This window comes from Canis aureus, chromosome 27 (assembly GCF_053574225.1).
Source record: "Canis aureus isolate CA01 chromosome 27, VMU_Caureus_v.1.0, whole genome shotgun sequence".
Taxonomy (NCBI): domain Eukaryota; kingdom Metazoa; phylum Chordata; class Mammalia; order Carnivora; family Canidae; genus Canis; species Canis aureus.
In genome coordinates, this window is record NC_135637.1 from 25,078,447 (window position 1) to 25,102,478 (window position 24,032).

A 24,032-nucleotide genomic window follows, 5' to 3' on the forward strand; every position below is an offset into this window, starting at 1 on the left:
AGTCTCCTTGCATAGAGTCTGCTTCTCCCTCTGCCTGTGTCTCTGCCTCTCTCTCTGTCTCTGTCTCTCATGAATAAATAAATAAACTCTTTAAAACAAACAAAAAAAACACCATAAGATTACATTGTTTGCCAGAAGTCACATAGCTAGTAAGCAGCAGAGTCTGGATTGGATGTGTTTATGTATCGTTTCTCTCCTATTAGACTGAGAGCACTTCGCAGCAGGAAATCTACTGGTTTCATCCCTATAACCCCAATGCCCAGCAGAGGACCAGGCATACTGTATACATTTGATAAATGTTTGGTGAATGTCTCAATAACTAGATTCATCACAAATCAGCAATATGTCTTCTATTTTTTTTTTAAGATTTTATTTATTTATTCATGAGACACACACAGAGAGAGAGAGAGAGAGAGAGAGAGGGAGGCAGAGACACAGGCAGAGGGAGGAGAAGCAGGCTCCATGCAAGGAGCCTGATTTGGGACTAGATCCTGGGACTCCGGGATCACACCCTGAGCCAAAGGCAGATGTTCAACCACTGAGCCACTCAGGCATCCCAAGCAACAGGCCTTCTAATATAAAATTTCCAACTATAAGAAAAGATTTGGAACTTTGGGGGGCAAGTAAACTTGGTGCCCATCATAAGATGAATGCTGGATCTTTGTGAAACTTACACCTGTGATTCTGGATGTCTCTATTCATGACATCCACAAACCTACTGGTCTCTGAGCTCCTGAAAGACAGGAAATGATCTTTTCTCTGAATTCTTGGGGTCCAGCACCACGATTGGCATTATGAGGATATTCAGCAAACAGCTGCTGAATGAATGAGTGGGTAAAAGATTTCAAACTGTATTTGGACACAAGGCTAACTTACTTGGAAAACTGCTTCTAAAATCGTCTGCACTATCTTCATTCCAAACACTTCACAGCTGTTCTTGCAACCAGAGTTGCATCACACTGACACGTTATTTATTTCTTTTCTTTTTCTTATTCCACTTTGATTTAAGCAGCTTCAGCTTTATCTTGGAATCCACATGCCCAAGCTATGTACAAGTAGACCAGTTTACTCATATGCTATTGACTTAAATTGAGCTCCTCTTAAAGCTTTAGTGTTAAACAGAAAACAACCTCATTATCACAGCTCAAATTCCATTTCTATAAATACTGTTACAAACCCCAGGCAACAATCACATGTCTCAAACATAGGGAAAGCTCCATTATAGTCAAATATTTTGCTTGAGCCTGGGCAAATCTAACAAGAGCTTATCCATAATATATACTTGCCGCTTGAGAGAGACAAATGGCTTGATGGAAAGAGCAGTAGGCTGGAGGTCTGGGTTCAAGTGTTGACTTTATTCTTTAGCTGTGTGACCTTGGACAAGTCAGTATTTGAGGTTCAATATCCTTATCTTGAAAGGAAGCATCCCAAGAGTTGCCCTACCTATCTCAGAGGGCTCCTGTAAAGGTAAACTGAGCACTACATGTGAGGCTGCCTGGTAGACGTTCTATAAAGTACCATGTACATATCAGGTGGCTTTGTTAGTGTTAGAGCTGATATCTCACTCCACCCTGAGCTCCCACACATTTGCCTCTTTCCTCTCTTCTAGTCCCCACAGGCAAAGGGCTGAAACCTGTGAAGTCTCTAGGTCTTTAAACTTGCTTTTCTCTTTCAAATAAAGTCGAATATACAACAGATCCAAGTCTATTTCAAGGTTGAGCTAAAATCACCAAGGCAATTATTTAGGGAGAGTTCAGGGAATTGTATGTAAGATTAAACGATTACTTTAATGTTTGAACAGAAAATACGTAACTTTTCAAGGACTGTGGAATTATTTCTTTCATGATAGGTCTTGATATGGACTATTTTCATTTCAAGAAATATCTAGGGTAATGAAGGATTTATTTTTTGAAAATATTCTTCAAGTCAAAGGACTTTCATTTCTCAATGAGAAATCATTCTCCTTGCTCTCAAATTCACCATAGTAAGATTATTTAAGTGATGTATTTGACTGCACTGTGACAGAATCTTTTTCTACTTTTTCATCTTATTTATTTTTCCACATTTTTCTCCCTTCCATCTTACTGCTAAGGCCAGTGAGACTGGAGAATACCTACTAGTACTGGAGACTCAATGCAAGTTTCCAGAGGGGAGGAGAAAAGTCTGCCAAAATCTCCCAAAGGACAGCAAAAGCCTGTCAAGGAGTGAATGAGACATTTTCTGTAAGTCTTTTTCTTATCCTCAAACAAAATAATTTGAAGATGTAATTCCAGAGCCCTAGGAGGCATGATGGTACTCTTTGTTTTTGAGAATCCCTTTCTAAAGCCTACCCTTGAGTTGCTTTTCTAGCATTTAACTAGCTGTGAACCCTTGACAATTCATTCAAAGGCTCTGAGTTTCTGCTCCCTGATATGTAAAATGGGGACCACAATCACAGCCTTGGAGGCTATTAAAAACATCTCTGAGTTTGTACACCTGTGTCCGACACATGGAAAATGGCCAGCAGAGGCCCATTCCCTCTTCTTTGGAATCTGAGAGGTCCTGATACGGAGTCAGAATTAAAACCTGAGCATTCACTTGGCATCATAGAGTACCCACCAAGGCATGTTCTATATTTCAGTTTATTAATATTATTTCATAGTGTAAGATGAAATCAAAGCTTTATCCATCTACTGAAAAATCCTACCTACCATGGGAAACCGAAATGACATATTTTACAGAATATGGATCCTCTTGCCTGTTTGACTCATTTTCAAAGCCAAGTTAGACAAATAGCTTTTTTCCTCCTTGTAAGTTTCTTCCAACTATAATTCCTTATCTCTTTTAATTTAGCCATTTCCAACATTCAAAAACACTGTAATCCAAAGCCCTTACCCACTATAAACTAAGCTGAGTTTTTATCTCTGGGGCTTAAAACTCAACACTGAGCCAAAGTAGGAGGAAGCAGACAAGAAGAAAAATACAATAAAACATTAGTTTATGCTTGATTGAAAGAAAGTTTGTACATACACACACTCTTGTTCCTTTTCATTTCACTCTAGTGTTAGCCGTGTTTGCTCATTCTGCGTCCTTCTTTGGAAAGGATTTTTCTCATACATAGCCAGACCAATTCTAGCATTGATCAGAAACATTCCCAACTTCAGCTTTCATGTAATTATGAAGAGACCATGTTTATATTGAAAAATGAAAAAGTAGGCCCATCTCATTTAGTCATTCAGTAATTAATTTCCCTGAGAGCCAACTACATTCCAGGTACTATACTGATGGTAAATTGGACAAACCCAGTCCCACCATAGATGGCTCTCGAGTCCATAGAGGGGAAAAGACATTAGAAAATGAATCTTACTCAATAAATAATACTGTGATTAGGGGCAGCCAAGAAGGAAACAGTGAAATCCACAGCAGTAGAACTACCCAGACTTGACAACAACCCCAAAGAGATTTCCTAAGTTGTCAACAGGAATGTGGCACCCAAAACATCGGAAGAAACAGGTCCAAATAAGAGATGGTTTGCAGTAGATAGCTATAGAAAGGAACTCAATGTCATGTATCCCTCCGTCTTTGTACTTAATCTTCACAAGGAAGGCTCTCTCCAGCCTTGAGGGGATAATCAATATGTGATGCATAAGTTTCAACCTCATCAGCTCTAATTAATAAATGTATATTGTGAACTTACAGAAAGATCTGAAAGTTTTCCCATGGCTATACCTTTTCATGGACAGGATATGTCAATCCAACCTCTGGTTTAGATAAAAGCATCTACTTGCTTGATCCACCTGTGACATTGAAGATGAGGACACAGAAAAACAGGCTGAAGCCCAGATCAGCAACACACTTGCACATGGCCCACACACTGAGGCAGGGGAGGAGAGTGAGTGCCCGACAGCTATGAACCAAGTCCTGCGATGGGAAGGTACTCAGTCCTTCCTAAAAGCGGAAAGCTTTTGTGAGGGCTGCCAGAACAATGAAGTGTTCTCTCCTGATGTTTCTAATTAGCAGTGAGATGAGCAGCATGCACAGGAATAAAGAAAAAGACAAGTTTACGATGATAACTTTGTCTCCATCAGATGGTATGTTTTTGGAAGTGACAGATCCTTAAATCAATTCTGCCTCTCCCCGCTTTTTAGCACTGACTCCTCACTGCATTAGCATAAGTCTAGCAAAAGCCAGAAAAAAACATCTCATTACTTTTGAAGCCTTAACGAGTTTAACGTGTTACTGTGAATCAGAAGAGTTTCATGTGCTGGCCTACGGGTCAAGTTTTGTAACATGGATGTAGTTCAAGGTCTGCATTAACTACCAGATCTGGGTGAGTCCACCTCTTTGAGTGTCTAGGATAATGCCCTGCTTTCATGGTACTGCACAGGGATGGGAGTAGGAAGAAAAGGCTAGAGCAATGATTCTGAAACACAGGTTATCACTTGTGTCATGCTTTGCTATACTGATAATACATGCTAACCATATGGTAATGATGCTCTATTGACTGTGTGTCAGGAGATGTGCACCCAGTTTGGAGGTAACCCCTGCAGTTCGTTCTTTTCATCTTCTAATGACCCACTCATCCAGTGAACACATGTGGAGGGCCTCTTAGGTACTAGGCACTGCTAAGGGCGAGTAATATAGAGGAAAGATGTGACTGCATGGCATTCAGAGACTCTCTTTATTGGGACTGAGCTAAATTTATACAATTTAATTCCAGATAGCCAACAAGGATACATCAGAGTTCTATGCACTATGTGTTCAGACTTTTCTAAATCCTGGATAGGAGGTAGGAAAAGGGGAGAGGAAGGAGGGGGTCACCTTTATAGCAGCATCATCTACTTTGTCCCTGCATTTTGGCTTCTCCCCACCTGTGTCAGCCTTTCCTGCCTTCAGGAAAAGCAATGCCTTGGGAGAAAGAACCCCAGGGGATCCCACACTGGCAGAAGCAGAAAGCAAATGTATACTCATGGGAATGTGCATGGTGTGGAGGTGACAGGGGGAAGAACTGCCTCCTATGTGAACAGAGAGTTGACACCAGGAAATAGAGGGGGATAGGCTGTATGGGACAATGTAACCTGAGAACCAACTTCATTTGCAGGTACTCCTCGGCCATCACCATTCTCTGTGGGCTGTGATGCTTATGGGATGTGGAAATGTTTAGATGACAGCAGAGCTTCTAAAAAGTCCTCAGACAACAGACAGCCGAAAAGCACTGATGGGAGGAGAAGGGAGCAGGAAGGCCAGGCTGGTCATGGGGGCATGTTGTGGTTCTTACCACAGTAAGGGGAAGGGACCAAATGAGTAGGATCAAATAGTTTAGTGATTAAATAAACAGCAATAAAGGCAAGGGAAATAGAAGGACAAATGATTCAAAAGCCTCAAAACAAAGGAATTTTGGGAGGAAAGATGGAGGCTTTAAAACAGGAAAAACTGGGACTAACAGCATGTCAGTTAGTGACACTGCTGGGCAGCTGCCTGAGCAAAGGTATCATTTTGCATGTGCTGAGCTAGAGGTGAATTCCAGGGGGAAGGTCAAGCCTAGAAACCAAGGGAGACATGGGGCCAGGATGTAGACATGTGTCCTTGAGGAAGATTATGTTTCCAGGGGAAAGGAAAGTACCCAGGGGTAAATGGGAGGAAGATGGGAAGCCATGGAAGGAGATGAAAGGGTACTTGCAAAGCCTCATCCACCTGGGCATGTGCTATATTGAGCAGAGAGAGTTACAAGCAGAAATAGGGTAAACCATAAGATACTGAAGGGAACAGAAGCATGAGGCCTGAGCAAAGATCATCCTTATCTTTCTTTCCAGGTATCCACAGGTGAGGGATAGAGAGAGGCTCTGTTACTATTCAGCTCGTATTCACTACATGGGAGAGAGATACTTCCTGCCTCACTGATGTTTGACTTACTGTGTCAGTGTGACTTGCTTTAGCCAATGGAACATGAGTGGATGAGAGGTGAGCAGGGCTTTAAAAGTATCTGTTTTTCTTGGTCCTTTGCAATCCTGATTTCTGCTATGAGGAGAGTTTTGTCTGGATACCACTGGTCACAGAAAGGTGAGATGCAGAGACCTACACCCAATAGGCAGCCTGAGCAGAACTACCCCAGCTGATCTATAGCTCCAGAGCAAGAAATACATGTTTGTGGTTACAAGTCTCTGAAATCTTGGGTTGTTCATGACTCTTCTGGAGGAAAACCTGACTAGTACAGTGTGACTTGTGGGTCTGATACAGTAAAATGTGCTCTTTTAAGGACGGCACCCATCTAGGGCCTCCTTAACCACTGTTCTCAAATCATAAAAGTACAAATGGGATGAAAAACAATGCCTATTTTAGCCAGTTCAAAGAGGAACTTGGTGGCTATACTGGGGTCATTTTCCCAAAGCAAAATAAGCCAAGAGTTATATATTAACTGTCTTAAATATCGATTGTTAGATAAAGCTGCACTCAATCAATCAGGAAGAAAAGGCTAGGGAATTTCACTGGGGCAAAGGGCAGGATATACAAAGTCAGGGATATTGAGATTTTATTAGTTCAAAGAATTTTTACAAAATTGGCCATGGCAACAGCCAGCCAACAGTTGATGTGAAACTGAGAGGGAAGCACTGAAGGTCTGGATTGGTCAATAGATTCACCCCGCCCCATCTCTCTCTGGCCCTTCTTCCAGCAGGGATGCCATTCCAAGATTTGGGACCACAAACAAGGATCTGAAACAAGAGATAAAAGGAGAAATGTCCTGCCAGGTCTTCATGGCATCTACCAAACAGGCCCGTGCTCTGTGGCCTGGGTACAGAAATGTCAGGCCCTGGTCCAGGGAAACCCAAGCCATTCATAGTTCCAGACCCCACACGGGCCAAATTGACAGGCAGAGAAAGCTTTTCTCCTGTTTCACTGCTGTCTGCTTTTTGTCTTTCGGCTGATTCTACCATTCACCAGATTATCCCTCCCATGGATAATGGGAAACTCAGCAACTTCAAGAATTCTGTTTTTTAAAAAGCTCATGAGACATACAAAAGGGGATCAATTTAGCTATTTCAGAGGTCAGACAAGAAGACCAACTATACTTATCCTTCTTGCTAAGCTGCTGACACTCTAAGAAGCTTACTGAATGAAATTTTCTGAATTTATTTTGTACTCAGCCTTTTGGAAGGAATCTAAATTCGGGAATCAGGGGCATAAGACCTATGTGTGTTCTACTCATTTCTGCAGCTGTGTCCCTTCAGTGACGTAATCCCTAAGCTGGCATCATCTTCTCAAACCTATAGAGGTGAGCCTAAGTGAGTCACCTCATAGATAATGTCTACTTTTTGGAACCCAGCCATGTCCCAAGAAGACAAGACATAAGAGACCCAGACAGGCAAACCCATTCCATCAGAAAGGGAGCCCACCTTCAGGTCTTGCAGGAAGGAGGTGAGCCCCAGGAGGCAGCTGAGTGGCTGTGACACAGAGGACAATTCTATGGCAGAGGACAGATAACTCTTGTAACCACCATTCATCATCTAGAAGCCATGAGCCTTTACCCCCTCTATCCCTTCACCCAGGGAGGAATTCCTCTACTCACAGTGACTTTCCTCCCCTCATTTTCCAGGGCCCCCCTCAAATGTCATCTCCCTGGAGACCTCTGGAACCACTGCCTTGCCTCCAAGAAGGCAGATCCAGGAGCAGCCTTCTTTGTTTAGACCTTTATCATAACATTTTGCATGTGGTGGATTAATAATCTACACATTTGTTGTATGTTTCACACTGTGAGCTACTGCAAGGCCAAGAACTCTAGCTATTATGCATGCATATATTTCCAGGCTCAGAACCAGCTCTGGCACAGATGGACTGTATGCTTAGAAACTATTTTCAAAAATGGTAACCTAGGGATCCCTGGGTGGCGCAGCGGTTTAGCGTCTGCCTTTGGCCCAGGGCGCGATCCTGGAGACCCGGGATCGAATCCCACGTCGGGCTCCCGGTGCATGGAGCCTGCTTCTCCCTCTGCCTAGGTCTCTGCCTCTCTCTCTCTCTCTGTGTGACTATCATAAAAAAAAAAAAAAAAAAAAATGGTAACCTACCCTAATTTAGAATGAAATTGGAAATTCTTTATTTTAAGAAACAAAATAAATGTCCCAAATTATTATATCCACTTTTACTCCACATAGTTCTGGAAATGATTTGGGATAAGAAAAAAATATTTGATTTTTAAAATAAAAACTCACTAGTTCAGATTGATTGGGAGGTCAGCTTTGATTATCGAAAAGCCAGAATTAGGGGCAGCCCGGGTGGCTCAGGGGTTTAGTGCCACCTTTAGCCCAGGGCCTGATCCTGGAGACCTGGGATCTAGTCCCATGTCGGGCTCCCTGCATGGAGCCTGTTTCTCCCTCTGCCTGTGTCTCTGCCTCTCTCTCTCTCTCTCTCTTTCTCTCTCATGAATAAATAAATAAAATCTTTATTAAAAAAATCCAGAATTAGAAAATATTATAAAGACAACTTTCAAGTACAAATTGTAACTTAAAATAAGCAACAGTATGACAATGACAATGCTTGGGTACTTGCTTCAAAGAACAGATACAAATAATCTAAAGCAATCTATCAATTGTCCATTTGCATGGATTAAATACGTCATAGTCAATCTGGCTTTTGAAATTTGTTTTAAAAATTGTGCTTTTTTTTCTTTTTGGGGGGTGGGAGGATCTCTTTGGGATTGGATTAATCATAATCTTTGGTTCATGACACTCTTTCATCATTGATCCATACATGGCCTGCTTTCATTGATTTACTTAGTAATTATTTTTAAGATTTATTTATTTATTTATTCATGATAGAGAGAGAGAGAGAGAGGGAGACACAGGCAGAAGGAAAAGCAGGGAACCCAACATGGGACTCGATCCCGGGACTCCAGGATTGCGCCCTGGGCCAAAGGCAGGCGCTAAACCGCCGAGCCACCCAGGGATCCCCTACTTAGTAATTTTTAAATAATCTAATAAGTATTCACAAAACCACTACCCAAAACAAAATGCAGAGAATAACATACATCTTACCATTTGTTACCTCCCAGGGAGCCCATACCCTGCCTCCCCAGACAGAGGAAAGTCCCATCTCAAATCCCATAGCCATCTTCCCCTGCCTGTCCTTTCTATATAAGTTTTATTAGAGCTAGCTATATTCCTAAAAGCATCTTTTTATTTTAGTTGTTTTAATTCTATTAAAAGGACTTTATGCTATTGTTAATATCTGGGAATCTGCTTTTTTCCCATTGATTATATTTCTAAGATTTAGCCACATCTTTGGGTTCACTTTGGCTCATCTCTTTGTTACTTAATATTCCATTTTGGGACTATTACTCATCCACCCTCTCACTGATGGCATGTGAGTTTCCAGCATTTTGCTATGTTTACAGTGCAATTCTGAAATTTCTTGCTCACATACAAAAGTCTCTCTTGGACAGTATACCTCTGATGTATCCCTAGGTCAAAGGCTAAGTGAATATTCAGCTTTAGAAAGTAATGCTAACCTGTCTTCTTCTTCTTTTTTTTAAAGATTTTATTTATTTATTCATGAGAATACACAGAGAAGAGAGAGAGAGAGAGGTAGAGACAAAGGCAGAGGGAGAAGCAGGCTCCATGCAGGGAGCCTGACGTGAGACTCGATCTCGGGTCTCTAGGATCATGCCCTGGACTGAAGGCAGCGCTAAACCGCTGAGCCACCCGGGCTGCCCACTAACCTATCTGCTGATGTGGTTGTTCCTATGTATTCTCTCACCAGCCTCATACGAGCTATCTCATGGACCCACATCTCCTCCAGCACTTGGTGCTGTCAGATTGAACAGTTGCCACTTGTTATCAGTCCAGAACTAACTGAAGTCATCAGCATTTACAAACTGGTACAATCTAAATTAATCAGTGAAATCAGAAAATGCACTAGATTAGAAAAATAACTTTCTGTAAAAAAATTAAAAATCTAGAAAAGCATCGAAAGAAACAAAAATAACAGCTGTAATTTATCAAGGTTTAATATTCATTACAATGAAAGAATATTTCCCCTATTATAAGGGCAGTCTATGATTGCAATTTATTTAAAATCCTTTGGAAGCACTCCTTCCACACCTACTAGTGTTCTCACCGGTCAGCTTAGCATCACCAAAGTGTCACTGCACTGTCCCAGGTGTCCAGGAAACAGCAAGATTCTGGCTAAGTATCAGAATTAAAAACTGAAGATGTGTTTTGAAATTCATAACATCTCCCTTATGGGAGGTTCATGTTCTAATACAGTGGTTTCAATCTACGCCTCTTTTGATCTGGGAGGAAGGAAGGGACTGGAAGTCCTTATTAAACACTTAATAAAAGCAGTTCTTTTATTTTAAATCCATTTTCAGAAACTCCTTTGTAGCACTGCACTTCCTTTCAGCAGCAAGATGCCATTAAAGAAAGCAAAAACGGTCTGTAGAATAACAAGGACACCGCAGCCAGGCTGTGGGTAATTGAATGAAGGTGCTCCCCAAGGCACAGAGACTCAATTTCTAGGGGCACAGTGTATTTTACATCCACTAGAAAAAGAGAGTCAATAAATCAGTCCAGCATGAACAGAGAGTGTGCTCACAGCACATCTTCTGGTGACTGAAATTCAAATTTATGGGCATTTCACTATGGGCCAGGCACTGTGTTAGCAATGAGCATTCAGAGAGGACACAGCATCTGCTTTCCATGGTATCACCATCTGCCTGGGAAGACACTCAAGTCAGGTGATGACAAAATAAGGAAGAACAAAATAAGTGCTATTATTAAGCACCTGAGAGGGGAGGCAAAAACCTGATTTGGACTTGGGTCTCTAGGTGGTCCTGATGGAAACGGTGTGAGACTGGACAATTAGAATATCTGTAGGAAAACTAGGGTAATTCCGTGCAGCAGGGAGAAGTGCTTAGTGTGTGTATTCAGAGAGTCAGTTGGTTGCTCACTTAAACATTCATTAAGCATATACTATGTTGCAAGATTGCCCCCAAGCACTGGGGATGCAGAGGTGAATGAAACCAACAGGTCAGCTTCTGAAAGGCCTTTCTGAGGAATTACCATGGAAGCAGGAGTTTGAAGGATGAGATGGAACCAGCCAACAGCAGTGGTAAGAACTTTACACAGAGAAGGAAGGGCACAAGCAAAACCTTAAGGTAGAACAGCCCTTGGAGAAGCCTTGGTGGTGAAAAGAGGCCGAGGGCTACGTCAAGCTGAAGGACTAGAGGTGTCATTCAAAGGGCAGACAGAGAGATCCCTGGGTGGCTCAGCAGTTTAGCGCATGCCGTCAGCCCAGGGCGTGATCCTGGAGTCCCGGGATAGGTCCCAAATCGGGCTCCCTGCTTCTCCCTCTGTCTGTGTCTTTGCCTCTCTCTCTGTGTCTCTCATGAATAAATAAATAAAATCTAAAAACAAAACAAAACAAAACAAAAACAAAGGGCAGACAGAAGCGAGATTACCAGGGCTTGCAGGCTGCCCTAAGGAATGTGAAATCTAGAAAACATCAGAACCTTTGAAGGGGATCCTTTGTGATGGGGAGAACAAGGAAGCATAGTCCGAAATACATCTATGAGTGAAGGGGGCGGAAGGCAGAGAGAGGAAGCAGCAGCAGTGGTTCAGGATAGAGATGATGGGGGACCTCCACTGTGCTTGTGGTGGTAGAGACAGAGTAGGCAGGTTCCAATGCATTTTTTTAAAGATCTTATTTATTTATTTGAGAAAGAGACAGAGAGAGACAGAGGGAGACAGAGAGAGAGAGAGAGAGAGAATGAGTGGGGGCGGGGTAGAGGGAGAGGGAGAAGCAGGCTCCCACTGAGCAGGGAACCCAACGTGGGGCTCGATCCCAGGACCCTGAGATCATGACCTGAGCTGAGGGCAGATACTTAACCAATAAGCCACCCAGGAACCCTTCAAATATATTTTTTATACCTTTTTTTATTGTGGTAAAAAACATACCTCCATACTGTTTTCCATAGTGGCTACATCATTTTACATTCCCACCAACAGAACACAAGAGTTCTGACTTCACATCTTTGCCAACACTTGTTATTTCCTGTTTATTTTTTTTAAAGTGGCCATCTCTTTTTTTTTTAAGATTTTTATTTATTTATTCATGAGAGACATGCAGAGAGAGGCAGAGACACAGGTAGAGGAAGAAAACAGGTTTCTGGCAAAGAGCCCAATGTGGGACTCAATCCTGGGACACCAGGATCACGCCCTGAGCTGAAGGCAGATGCTCAACCACTGAGCCACCCAGGTGTCCTGATAGTGGCCATCTTAACAGGTGTAAGGTGATATGTATCTCATTGTGGTTTTGATTTGCATTTCCCTGATGATTAGTGATGTTGAGCATCTTCTCAGGTGCTTGTCGGCCATCTGTTTATCTTCTCTGGAGAATGTCTACTCAAGTCCTTTGTCCATTTTCAAATCAAATTGTTTTTGTTGTTGTTGTTAGCTTGTAGGAGTTCTTTACATATTCTAAATAGTAACTCCTTATCAGATATATGGTTTGAAAATATTTTATCCTATTCCATAGGTTGTCTTTTCACTCTGTTGATTATTTCCTTTGCTGTGTAGAAGTCTAAAGTTGATATAATCCCACTTGTGTAATTTTCATTTTTGTTATCTGTGTTGTCATACCCAGGAAATCCCTGCCAAATTCAGTGCTATGAAGCTTTTCCTAGTTGTTTTATACTTTCAGGTCTTATGTTTTAGGTTTTTAATTTATTTTGAGTTAACTTTTTTTTTTAAGATTTTATTTATTCATGAGACACACACACACACACACACACACACAGAGAGAGAGAGAGAGAGAGGGGCAGAGACACAGGCAGAGGGAGAAGCAGGATCCATGCAGGGAGTCTGACGTGGGACTCGATCCCAGGTCTCCAGGATCACGCCCTGGGCTGAAGGCGATGCTAAACCGCTGAGCCACTTGGGCTGCCCTTGAGTTAACTTTTATATATGGTGTATGACAAGGGTTTAACTTCATTCTTTGGCATCCAGTTTTCCAGCACCATTTGTTGAAGAGACTATCCTTTTCCCTAATATGTAGTCTTGATACTCCTGTCAAAGATCATTTGACCTATATGTCAGGGCTTATTTCTTGTATATTCTATTCCATTAACCTGTGTGTCTCTGTTTTTATGCTAGTACTTTGCCATTTTGATGACTATACCATTGTGATGTTTTAAAATTAGGAAGTGTGTGGCCTTTGGCTTTGTTTTGATTCCACAAAATTGCTTCAGTTTTTTGGGGGGTCCTTTGAGATTCCACATGAATTTAGGAATATTTTTTTCTATTTTTGTAAAAAATACCATCAGAATTTTGATAGGGATTATATTGAATCTATAGATTGCTTTGGGTAGTATGGACATTTTAACAATATTAATTCTTCCAATCCATGAACATGGGATGTCTTTCCATTTATTTTTTTCTCTAATTTCTTTCAGCAATGTTTTTCAGTTTTCAGTATAAAGTCTTTCACCTCCTGAGTTAAATTTATTCCTAAGTATTTCTCTTTTTTTTAAGATTTTAATTCATTTATTCATGAGAGACAGAAAGAGAGAAAGAGAGAGAGAGAAAGGCAGAGACATAGGCAGAGGGAGAAGCAGGCTCCATACAGGGATCCCCACATGGGACTTGATCCCAGGTCTCCAGGATCACACCCTTGGATGAAGGTGGCGCTAAACTGCTAAGCCATGGGGGCTGCCCTATTCCTAAGTATTTCATTCTTTTTGATGCTATTATAAATGGGGTTTGTTTTCTTAATTTCCCTCTCGAATTATTCATTATAGTATATAGATATGCAACTGATTTTTGAGTCCTGATTTTGCATCCTACAACCCTGCTAAATATGTTTATTAGTTTTTTTGTTTGTTTTTTTATTAGTTCTAACAGGGTTTTTGGTATAATGTTTAGGGTTTTCTACATATAATATCATGTCACTTGTGAACAGACATAATTTTACTTCTTCTTTGCAATTTGGAGGACTTCTATTTTATTTTTCTTGCCTAATTACTCTGGTTAGGACTTCCAGTACTATGTTGAATAGAAGTGACAAGAGAGGGTATCCTTACCTTGTTCTTGATCTTGGAAGGAATTATTTCAGTTTTCATCATTGAGTATGATATTAGCTGTAAGTTTTTCATACACATAAAAAATTATGAAATTATGTGAAGTAATTTCCTTCTTTTCCCAGCTTGTTGAGTGCTTTCTTTTTTAATCATGAAAGAATATTAAACTTTGTCAAATGTCTTTTCTGCATCTATAGAGATGATCATGTGGTTTTTGTTCTTCATTCTGTTAATGTGGTGTATATTACAATGACTAATTGAGGAGGGAAATGGGGAAACTCAAGAGTTGGGATTTAGAGATTTTAGACTAGAGATTCCTTGAAGATTCTCATGCAGGGATGTTTGGTGGGCAGCTGCACCTACAGATTCAGAGGTTAGAGATACCTGAGCTAGAGAGGGGAAGAAGGCACAGGGTACATTTAGAGAAAAGAAAAGAAGGTATGGTAGCTGGAGCATGGTGTTTGCCAAGAGGCAAGATGAAAAATAAACCCAGAATGCCTTCCTAGAGCTAAGCTAGATCATGGTACAAAGCTCCAAAACTTGGATTTTATTCTATGTAAGCTGATTACAGAAAGCTTTCTTTTTTTCCTTTTGAGTGACAGAGTTGTTAATTCATGGCTTTATTTCTAATTTAAAAAGTAACATGTGTCCATTGTGAAAACACTGAAAATAAGGAACAGTATAAAGAATAAAATTCCACAAATCTATAATTCCACCATCCACCTATAATTACCACTAACACTACAGCTTATTTCCTTCTAAGGATTTTTTTTCTTATGTTTCATACCCATATTTTGTATATATTATAAAATTTAAATTAGTATTTATAATAATTCTATATCCTATTTTTTCACTTAATATTTTACCGTAAACATTTGGCTATGTGATTAAAAATTCTCTATAAACATAATTTTAATTACAATGTAATATTATATTGGATAGATATAAAATAATTTGACATTCAATTATTGTGGACATTTAGGGTTTTATAATTTTCTATAATGAGGTGCCTGGGTGGCTCAGTCAGTTAAGCATCTGACTCCTGATTTCAGTTCAGGTCATCATCTCAGGGTCATGAGTCTAACCCCTGCATCGGGTTCCACCCTGAGCATGAAGCCTGTTTAAGATTCTCTCTCCCTCTGCCTCTCCCTCCCCACTCACACACTCTCTCTCTCAAATAAATATATAAATACATGATTTTTTTCTATAATATATAGGTCTATTATAAATATTCCTCTTTACCATATTTCCAAAATGAGAATTTGGGGGTCAAAGGGCATGAACATTTAATGATTTTTTATACTACTGGCAGATTAATTTTAGAAAGGCTAGACTAATTTATATCCCTACTGTATGAGACTGCTTATCCACTGCATCTTTACTATTATTAAGCATTATAGCTTTAAAAATATTTTAAAATTTTATAGATGAACAATAATTTATCTGACACTGAAATTTTCATACTGTTTTCATGAAACTGTGAGGCAGAAACCAGAGTCTCACAAAACTCCATTCTAGTAAATTCAAACCATGTCACTGAAGTATTCCATTTTGAGGTTAAGCTCACAAAATATGAACAAATTTCTAATAAGACGAATCCAAAGCAGCAGAAAAGACCTTATTTCTGGCAGCCTAAACTGGGTATCAAAGCTATCAGGGGCAGTTCAACAAAGTCATACTAAGCATCAAGCCACCCAACATCCTACAGAGATCCCTAAGGACTCACCCTACCTTGTTAGCTTTCTATATAGAGTAGAGAGGAAAAGATTAATGTGGGGAATTAATCAAGTTACAGTCTCTCTTCTCTCCCTACCATTGATGAAGAGCTGAACTATAACCCAAAGCCATTTTTTCAATTCAAAAGTCACCTGGAAGCAAAATTACTCAATCTCCAGTATCATACAAAATAACTGCTTAGGCACAAGTGTTTAGAGTTAAACATAGTGGCCAATGGTGGGTGGGGAAAGACACTGGGAAGAGTCAAAGGGTAGTCCCCTTCCTTCTGATGATGAATCCTAATCTAGATACAATGAGAATTGGGATCAAATAAAATCTATATTTTCATGCAGGCTGAGCCCTATCAGGGTTGGTTTGCCCTGAGATGATGCAGGTGTGGCCACCACAGTGCTGTAACAGAGGCAACAGACAAAAACTACCTCTGCATGCACAGAGGTTTCAAATGGGAGGCATTGCATGCTTGTGTCCCTTCATGATCTCATCTCAGAGAAGGCTCTGGACTGTGGTCCTACAAGTTTGAAAATTTGATGTTAATGTGCTCAAAGAGGCTTTGCCTTGAGAGCGCACATTTGTTAAACAAGAAGAGTTGCACAGACCAGAAGGCCAGTTTATTTTGCACATTGTCTATTTGCATGTAGACTTACATGAGAAACCATATAATAATCAGAAGGTTTGACAAGAAGCACAGGACCTGAACAAGGGAAGGCAGGGAGATAACCTGAGAGGTCTTCTCCACCAGAGTTACTGAAAGCCTTCGTGCAACTGCCTAAGGTGGCCTTCATCTCTTCTATTTCTCCTCCTCCTTCAGAGCTCAGCTCAAATATCCTCTCCCCAAGGAAGCTTCCCCAACTCCCCAGATAGGTTCCTCACTTACACATTTTTATCCACCCTGCATTTTCCTTTAAGTGCTACGGCAATTTTAATTAAAAGATTGTATATGCTCTGTTGTTTCTAATATTTCAGGTCCCTGGTAATAGGAGCCATGTCTGCCTTACTCACCACCTTACTCCCGATCTCTGGTGTACCTAGTATAAAGCAGGTGTCCCAATATTTGTGGAAAGGAGGGAAAACGGGAAGGATAAGAGAACATGAAGACTGCAGGTCTACTGTGGGAACAGCCTTCAAATAGGACTTCAAGTCCCTTAGCCAAGACTCTATCTCCCTTTGACAGTGTCAGAAATGAGCACTGCCCAAATCTGCCCTCCTCTCCCTCATTTTCTGTTTCTATGGCTGGCCAACCATCTTCTTTAACACTCAATTTGGATATGCAATAACTTTGGTCAGGTTACATTGGAATCAGACTGAGGTACCACTCTGTCTGCTGAAGCAGCTTTGCACACCCCTGGCCTAACCTATTTTATGGTCATGTATAATTACATTTCAGAGAATAGCCTTACTTCCAAGTTCTTGGGGTTACCAAACTGTCAAGCCCCTGTAATCACCACAATGCTACCCAGGGAAAAGGGAAGAGATGCTCCAGGATGCACTGCAGCCATAGAAGAAATAAGACAACAATGTGTGCATGTGGCTGAAGCCTGTTCATACTTCATACACACAGAAGCTGGAGATGACATTCTTACATGCTTTGGCTATTTTCTCAAATATGATATTAATTTTGATAATTAAGAACAGAACAAGCAGTGGCCTGGGAGTCTGGGTGAGATCTCTATTGTTGTGATCCTAGCTCTGACACTAACTTGGCTGTCAGCAGTCTTATTTCATGCTGGCTTTTGCTAAATAAAGGAGTTCGGCTAGAAGACCCAACAGCACCTTCCACCTTTGACATTACATTATCGAGGCTCATCTAAGAACTTGTCCTCAACTTCATAAGCACCCCAAAGATCAATCCAGCTGCTAGCAATGACCAACACATACTTGGGAGTCTGGGATAAGCATCTCCAAAGAATTATGGTGATATCTTAGGATTTCCATGATTGCAAATGAAATCATTCAAGAGACAAGCAGATGTCTCTGGAACCTGACACAGCTAACACACAGACCTTCTCGACACTTGTTAAAGCACAGGATGGATGACTGAGATGTCTGAAAATCTGGCTACCACCCCGCTCCACGGCACCCTCTTCTTTTGATTTTCCCCAGCAGCAGGGTGCTTGTGGAAATTATTTTCTGTATGTAAAACAGTCAATCGTGATAAAACATTTCCATAAGCATATAACTTTTACAATCTTTGCAGAAAGCACTTCCATTCTCTATTTTCCATACTGGGAGTTCAACTGTCTTCACCTCAGCCTCGCAATGCACAGATCCTGTCACCAGTGTTAAATTACTCTCTCAAACAGGCATTTGACTGTAGTACAAGCAAATTCATTATTAATTGGTTTATAACTCAAAAATCACCTCAGTTTTAATTAGCTGGTATGTTAAATTCAAAGTCATGCTTAGGTTTACACATTCTACAAACAAACCCTCCTCAGAAAATGTGCATCTCTGAGGAGAACTTTACCTATCTGAAGGGAAATTACCAAAAAGAATAAAGACAGCCCAGTAAGGGGTCTATGCTCCAGAGACACATATTGTTTCTCCTGAAGCAACTTGAACAGACTATGCACTAAAGTGAGAATTCCAAAAGATTTCTTCCATTTAGTTCAAATAGGATGTTTACAAAAGAAAGAAAAAAACCCTAACAACCCTGAGACTGTATCTGAATGTGGGACTAGGAACATTGTACTACTTGCCTCGAGTAGTAAGACTCCACCCCCAGGGCCTCTCTCACACTGGCGATGTGCTGCTCCAGGGCCGAGCTGGTGGATGTTGGAAGAGCCGCGCTGCTGCCAGCCTGGAAGTCACTGGAGTTTTCCACTGTGCTATCACCCAGGTAATGTTCATGAAACTTCAGAATTCCTGAAACAAGAAAGGCACAGCCAGTATTATGCAACATCGAGGTTGTGGGAGGGAGAGCTGAAGGCAAGAGGATAGCCCTCTTTGGCATCCAAACCATGTGAAGAAATCCTGAAATCTGATGTCTCAAGAGAGTTTTCCAGAGTTTGGTCAGTACCCATTTCCACAGCTTTTGTTATCAGGTCTGGTGCTTTAAACTAGGAATTCAAGATAAGGCTCCTGATTCTGACAATATATTTAGAAGTTCATGGAATGATGACTACTTCATATGTATTTCCAAACAGATGCTTCTCAGAAGCACCAACTAGGGAAAGTTTTCTTTCCCGAATAGTGCATGAGCGTGCCAAGGTATATTCTCCCCAGAAACTGAAATCCTGAACAAAAATATAACTAGCCAAGCAGAAACTGTGTTACTCAAAGACCTTTCATTTCTCAAAAGCAAGTCAAAACAAATACACTGTAGTACAAAGGCCAGATAAAAATATTTTAAGCCATTTTTAAATAAGACTAACTGGTCAACCATCATTAATGGATTAAAGGAGCAAAAAACTATGGCTGCATGAAACTGAAGCAATCCATAGCAGTTTTCTGGCAATAAACATAGGACATATTCTCAAATGGTAATGAGGTGTGTCAGCCCTGGAAAACGCTGGTCCTCTCTGATTGGATTAGAGCCCCAGTGAAAGCTTCAGAGTCTCATTAAGAGCAAAGAGGACGAAAAAGAGAAACAATGGGAGCCTCATTATACATGGCTCATTATGACAGGATTTGGACATACCACCTGTCAAATCATGTCCCCCAAACATAACAATGACAGAGAGAAAGAGCTTGATACCTCCATCATCAGCCATGTCCTTCTAGGTATCAGTGCCCCTCTGGGGGACTGGCATACACAGGGCTTCATTCCATTGTAGCTGACACTCACACCAAGTCACCATGAATATCACAACTCAAACCTTCAGCATAAAAAGGTCAGAGGTAAGACTGTTCTTTATGGGAAACCCATAAAAAACATGGAATTAAGAGGAAAAGATTATAAAAAATAATGCCGAGGCATAGAATGTAGAGGCACAAGTGCTCATAACCCAAGAGGCATCTGAGAATTGTCACCCAGCCATCATTTTTTTTTAAATCAAAGGAACAGAAACACAATCAAGAAAATCTTGTCAAAAAAAAAAAAAAAAAAAAAAGAAAGAAAGAAAGAAAGAAAGAAAAGAAAAGAAAAAAAAAAAAAAAGAAAATCTTGTCAATTCTCCTGGCAGTTGAACTTTCTGAAATTGGCTTACAGATATTCAAGAAGCCCATTCTTCAAGATTCCCAATTATAAGATCCCCTTCCCCAGTCAATAAACTCTAATTGGATCTGGTGTGTCTCCAACACGGTAAAGCCATCAGCATTTTATTATGCAAAAAATATGGCCCTAACAGCTAATTAGTGGTTCTGTATTTAGTGAAACAGTTACAGCCTGAACATTTAATGCTGATTTAATCAAAGGGGATTTTTACTTTGGAAATAGATTTACACAGAACTGGTTAAAATGGGTTCTGCTAAACTCAGAAATTTCAAGCATAAGACTTCATTTATATACTGTGGATACAAGCTGCCATTATCATTTTAGTCTAACTTTACCATGACAAAGGGTCACAATTATTAAATCATATCTAGAAAGAACTCGTTAGGACTTACAGTCATCACTTTATTAGCTAATGAACAACAGCTGCCTAAAAAACAGTGCTGCTGGTGAAATTCATCCTCCTGCTCTTCATGCTCCTTGATAAATGCTTCCACATTCACTAGTGAGGAGCGGTGATTTCTTGGGGGAATGAGAAAGCTCGGCTGTCTTCTTAATTGAATGCCCCACCATGGAACCACCGTGGCTGAGGTTTTGCTGAAAGTCGACATCAGCTCCTTCGTCTGATCTATGGTAATACACCTCTTCTACCTCTATTCATTAGACTTTCACAGTCTAGTGTCTTAATTGCCCAGTTCCCATAGAAAGAGATCTTACCTGCCCCAGGAGCAAGCAGCCAGCTATACAGGTAGCCTGCAGCCAGGGAATAGTAAAGCACTAGTCCCCTCTGGCCATTAACCACCTCTAAGATCTGATCAATAGTGACTGGGGAGTAGGGGTCGGAGTCCTGTTGTCCTGTTTGTCGTTCTACCAGTAGATCAGCAAATGCCCTCGTCCGTCCTCTTTCTGCCACAGCCAGGGCTTCATCATGATGGCCTAGGACACAAAAGCCATACAGTGAGGAGTCCCTGGGGAGTGTGTTTATCCACAGAGGACCATCAGGTACAGAGATCCTAGGCAGAAACCTCACTGTCTCTGCCCTCCTATGTGGGGCACAGTCTGTTTCAAATCCAACCCCCTGCCTCAGATGATGAGTATAGTGCCACTCTTATAAAACCCCACATTTTCAGATTCCCACACCACTCTAACCCACTGGGCTTTCCCCCGTCAACAGCCATACCCCTAGAAAGCCAACTTTGTTCAGAGGATGGTCCTCAGGCCTGCCCATTCTCCGATCCACATGCTAAGTTACTCCCTGGCCTCCTATCATCATTCACTCGAGCTACTTGAACCTAATGCTTTGCACGCTGGTTACCCTCTCACTTCCCTGCTCAATTTTTATTTTAACTTGGCCTTAGCAGATAAGCATACAGGCCTGGCTCCTGACCATCTTTCTATCTCTCTGCGATGCAGCCCCTCTATGCATCACACTATCCAGCCCCACCAGCACACTCTTCATCTCCAAGTGATACCTCCCGTGCCTTTACACCTGCCAGTCCCTCTGCTGAGTGTATCCTGTCCCCCTTCATTGACCTCGGCTCTAAAGGAGGATCATTATAGTCGTTCTACCTATCTCAAAGGGCTACTGTAAAGATTGACCGAGGTGCTGTACGTGATGATGCCTGGATGGGTTATTCAAAGTATTACATATCTAATGGTGATATTATTGTTAGAGCTGAGACCTCATTCCATTCTAGGCTCCCAAACACTTGCTTCTCTTCTCTTCTAGTCCACACAGGCAAACGGTTTAAACCTCTGAAGTCTCTAGTTCTTTGAAATTACTCCTTTCAAAGCTTTTCCTCGGTCTTTCAATCCAATTCCTGATCCCACTTTCCCTAAAAGACTAGTCTGTTATCTAGCTTAAAAGCTAAATGCATATACATGAGGGCACCAAATATATAAAGCAACATATTTTCAAGTGAAGATTATTTAGAGTGTTTAGAAGGAATACAATGAAGTAGGTCTGCTTGCATCATAAATATAGACATGGAAGATTTGCTCAAACTAGGGTCCAAAGAGACAGCAAGTAGAGGCAGGAGCCCAGATCCTGCCATTCCAACAGCACTTCAAGGATCCCTAGCTTCCTACAGTTCCAGGATCAGTAGAAAGTGGGGATTTACTTGTGTGTATGCAAATGTCTTCTTTACCCTATTAAGTTATTAACTGGAACAGCAGGGATGATTTCTGTGCACATTGGAAAATTGGCCCCAAAGTGTTAGGCAGACTTAACACTGTTATTATAATAGATAATAAATTGTAATCTCAGGCAATGAGCAAATGTAATAGATACATTTTTCAAGGGGAAGTCTGAGCATTCATCTACACACAGCAAAGGACAGGTTATTAACAAGGCTTCAACATCCAACTTCAAAGACATTGTTAGTTCTGGTGAATGCCTCTTCCATCCAAGTTCTGGGTTGGTGGAAATGGTCTGCAGAGCTGGACAGGCCTGAGAAGAGGCAGAGGACAGGGCAGCTGGACGAGGTTGACTGACAGTTGAGGCCCTGATGAGGGAATAAGTGCTGCCCCAGTGCAATGCAGCACCCAGGCCTGGGAGAATTATCACTGACTAGGTCACAGCCCAGAAGGCAGATCCATCTTCTCAGGTACTTTCCCCAGGTATTAATAGTGAGAGGGAACCTGAGGGGGAACACTGGGCTCAATCATCTCTAGCCCTAAGTCACTCTCTCTGGCTCCTGGGTCTGCCTGCCAAAACACTTTGTTTTCCCAGCAGCACTGAGTTTATTTTACTCTAGCACCAGTCACACTGTACTGGACTCACTGACTTCTGTCCTTCAATAGTATAAATGCTTCCTGAGGTCAGGAACCAGGCCTTGGTTTAATTGACTTGACTTTAATTCCCAGAGCTGACACACAGCACACCTAGTAGGTGCTCTACAAATATTTGTTGAATAAACAAACAAATGTTCAATGACTGGATTGCAGTTGTGGCTTCACAGTCAGTTATAACAATAAATCCTATTTCATCACAGCAATCACTGAACAACTTAAGAAAGAAGTAGGAACCCCAGCTGCTCTCACCCAAGCTGACGAGCACCCGCTGCAAGGCCTGGTAGGATGAAGTCTGCAGGTCAAAGAGGGAGAGTTTGTAGTCTGTGCTCAGCTGCGCCTCATGTCGGATTGTTTCAAACAAGGCCGATGCCCTGTAGAGCTGCAAGTAGGGGACAAAGAGTATTACTCATTCCCCGGAAACCTCTGTCTGGCTTGGCTATTCACTGACTAGAGACAACTTCTATACAAATCTTGGTGCCCAATCTACAAACAATTTTTTAAGAGGTTTGAAAAGATGGAATCTTTATTTCCAGGCAGGTCCTTGCAAACCTGAGAAGGCATCAATCAGATCACATCCAATAGATTAACAGTTTATGTGTTCAATTAGATAAGGGGATCTAAAAGACAAAGATTATGGACTTACAGTCTGAAAGTTACAAGAAAAAAAATCAGCTGTTAATCCAATCAAGTGCTGATTTTTTATTATAACAAACAAAAAGACTCTCCTCTTGTCATCAAGCAGCCCTCATTTACCTCCCCAGGCCTCACGGAGCCCGAGGTCTGGACTGAGTGCGGGCACAGAGCAGGTGGGCTGGACACGGACTAGGCTGGGGTGAAATGAGATGATGTCAACCACACTTTCAGGAGGAGGACAGCTTTCTGCAGGCAGTTCAGCTGAATCAACCACTGCCCTCCACACCAGTGACCAGGGTCAGATCTTCCTTGGACAAGATCCCCTGGAGCCACACCTGCTCCCAGAGATACCCAAAGGACCAGATTCTCACATTCCTACAAAGACCTTGTCCTGTTGCTCCAAGCGATTTCTCCACAAGACTTTTGTCTAATATTTATATGCTGGAAATAGTACTGAATTCAAATTGATGCAAATTTAAAAAGCAGGATTCCAAGACTAAGAGACTTAGACTTACTATCCCCAACTCCAGCACAAATTCATTCTGTGACTTTGGGCAGGATCTGTAGCCTCAGTTTCTTCTTTTTTACAAAGGGGATGGTTATCATTCTACCTCATGGGGTTATTCAAGGAATAAATGCAGTTAGTGACAGCACTTGAAAATTGCAAATCACTAT

The 24,032-nt window shown here is 41.3% G+C and overlaps 1 protein-coding gene across 4 annotated transcripts in view; it reads right to left on the reverse strand.

Annotated features, from left to right (window-relative positions):
* TTC28 (tetratricopeptide repeat domain 28) overlaps positions 1-24,032 on the reverse strand; it is a 623,568-nt gene that overhangs the window by 86,851 nt on the left and 512,685 nt on the right. For all 4 annotated transcript variants that reach the window (XM_077874163.1, XM_077874162.1, XM_077874165.1 and 1 more), the window contains 3 exons: positions 22,974-23,103; positions 20,649-20,867; positions 18,478-18,643 (listed from right to left, as the gene is read on the reverse strand). In XM_077874163.1, coding sequence (XP_077730289.1) covers positions 18,478-18,643; positions 20,649-20,867; positions 22,974-23,103 — 515 coding nt within the window. The remainder of the gene's footprint in view (positions 1-18,477; positions 18,644-20,648; positions 20,868-22,973; positions 23,104-24,032) is intronic.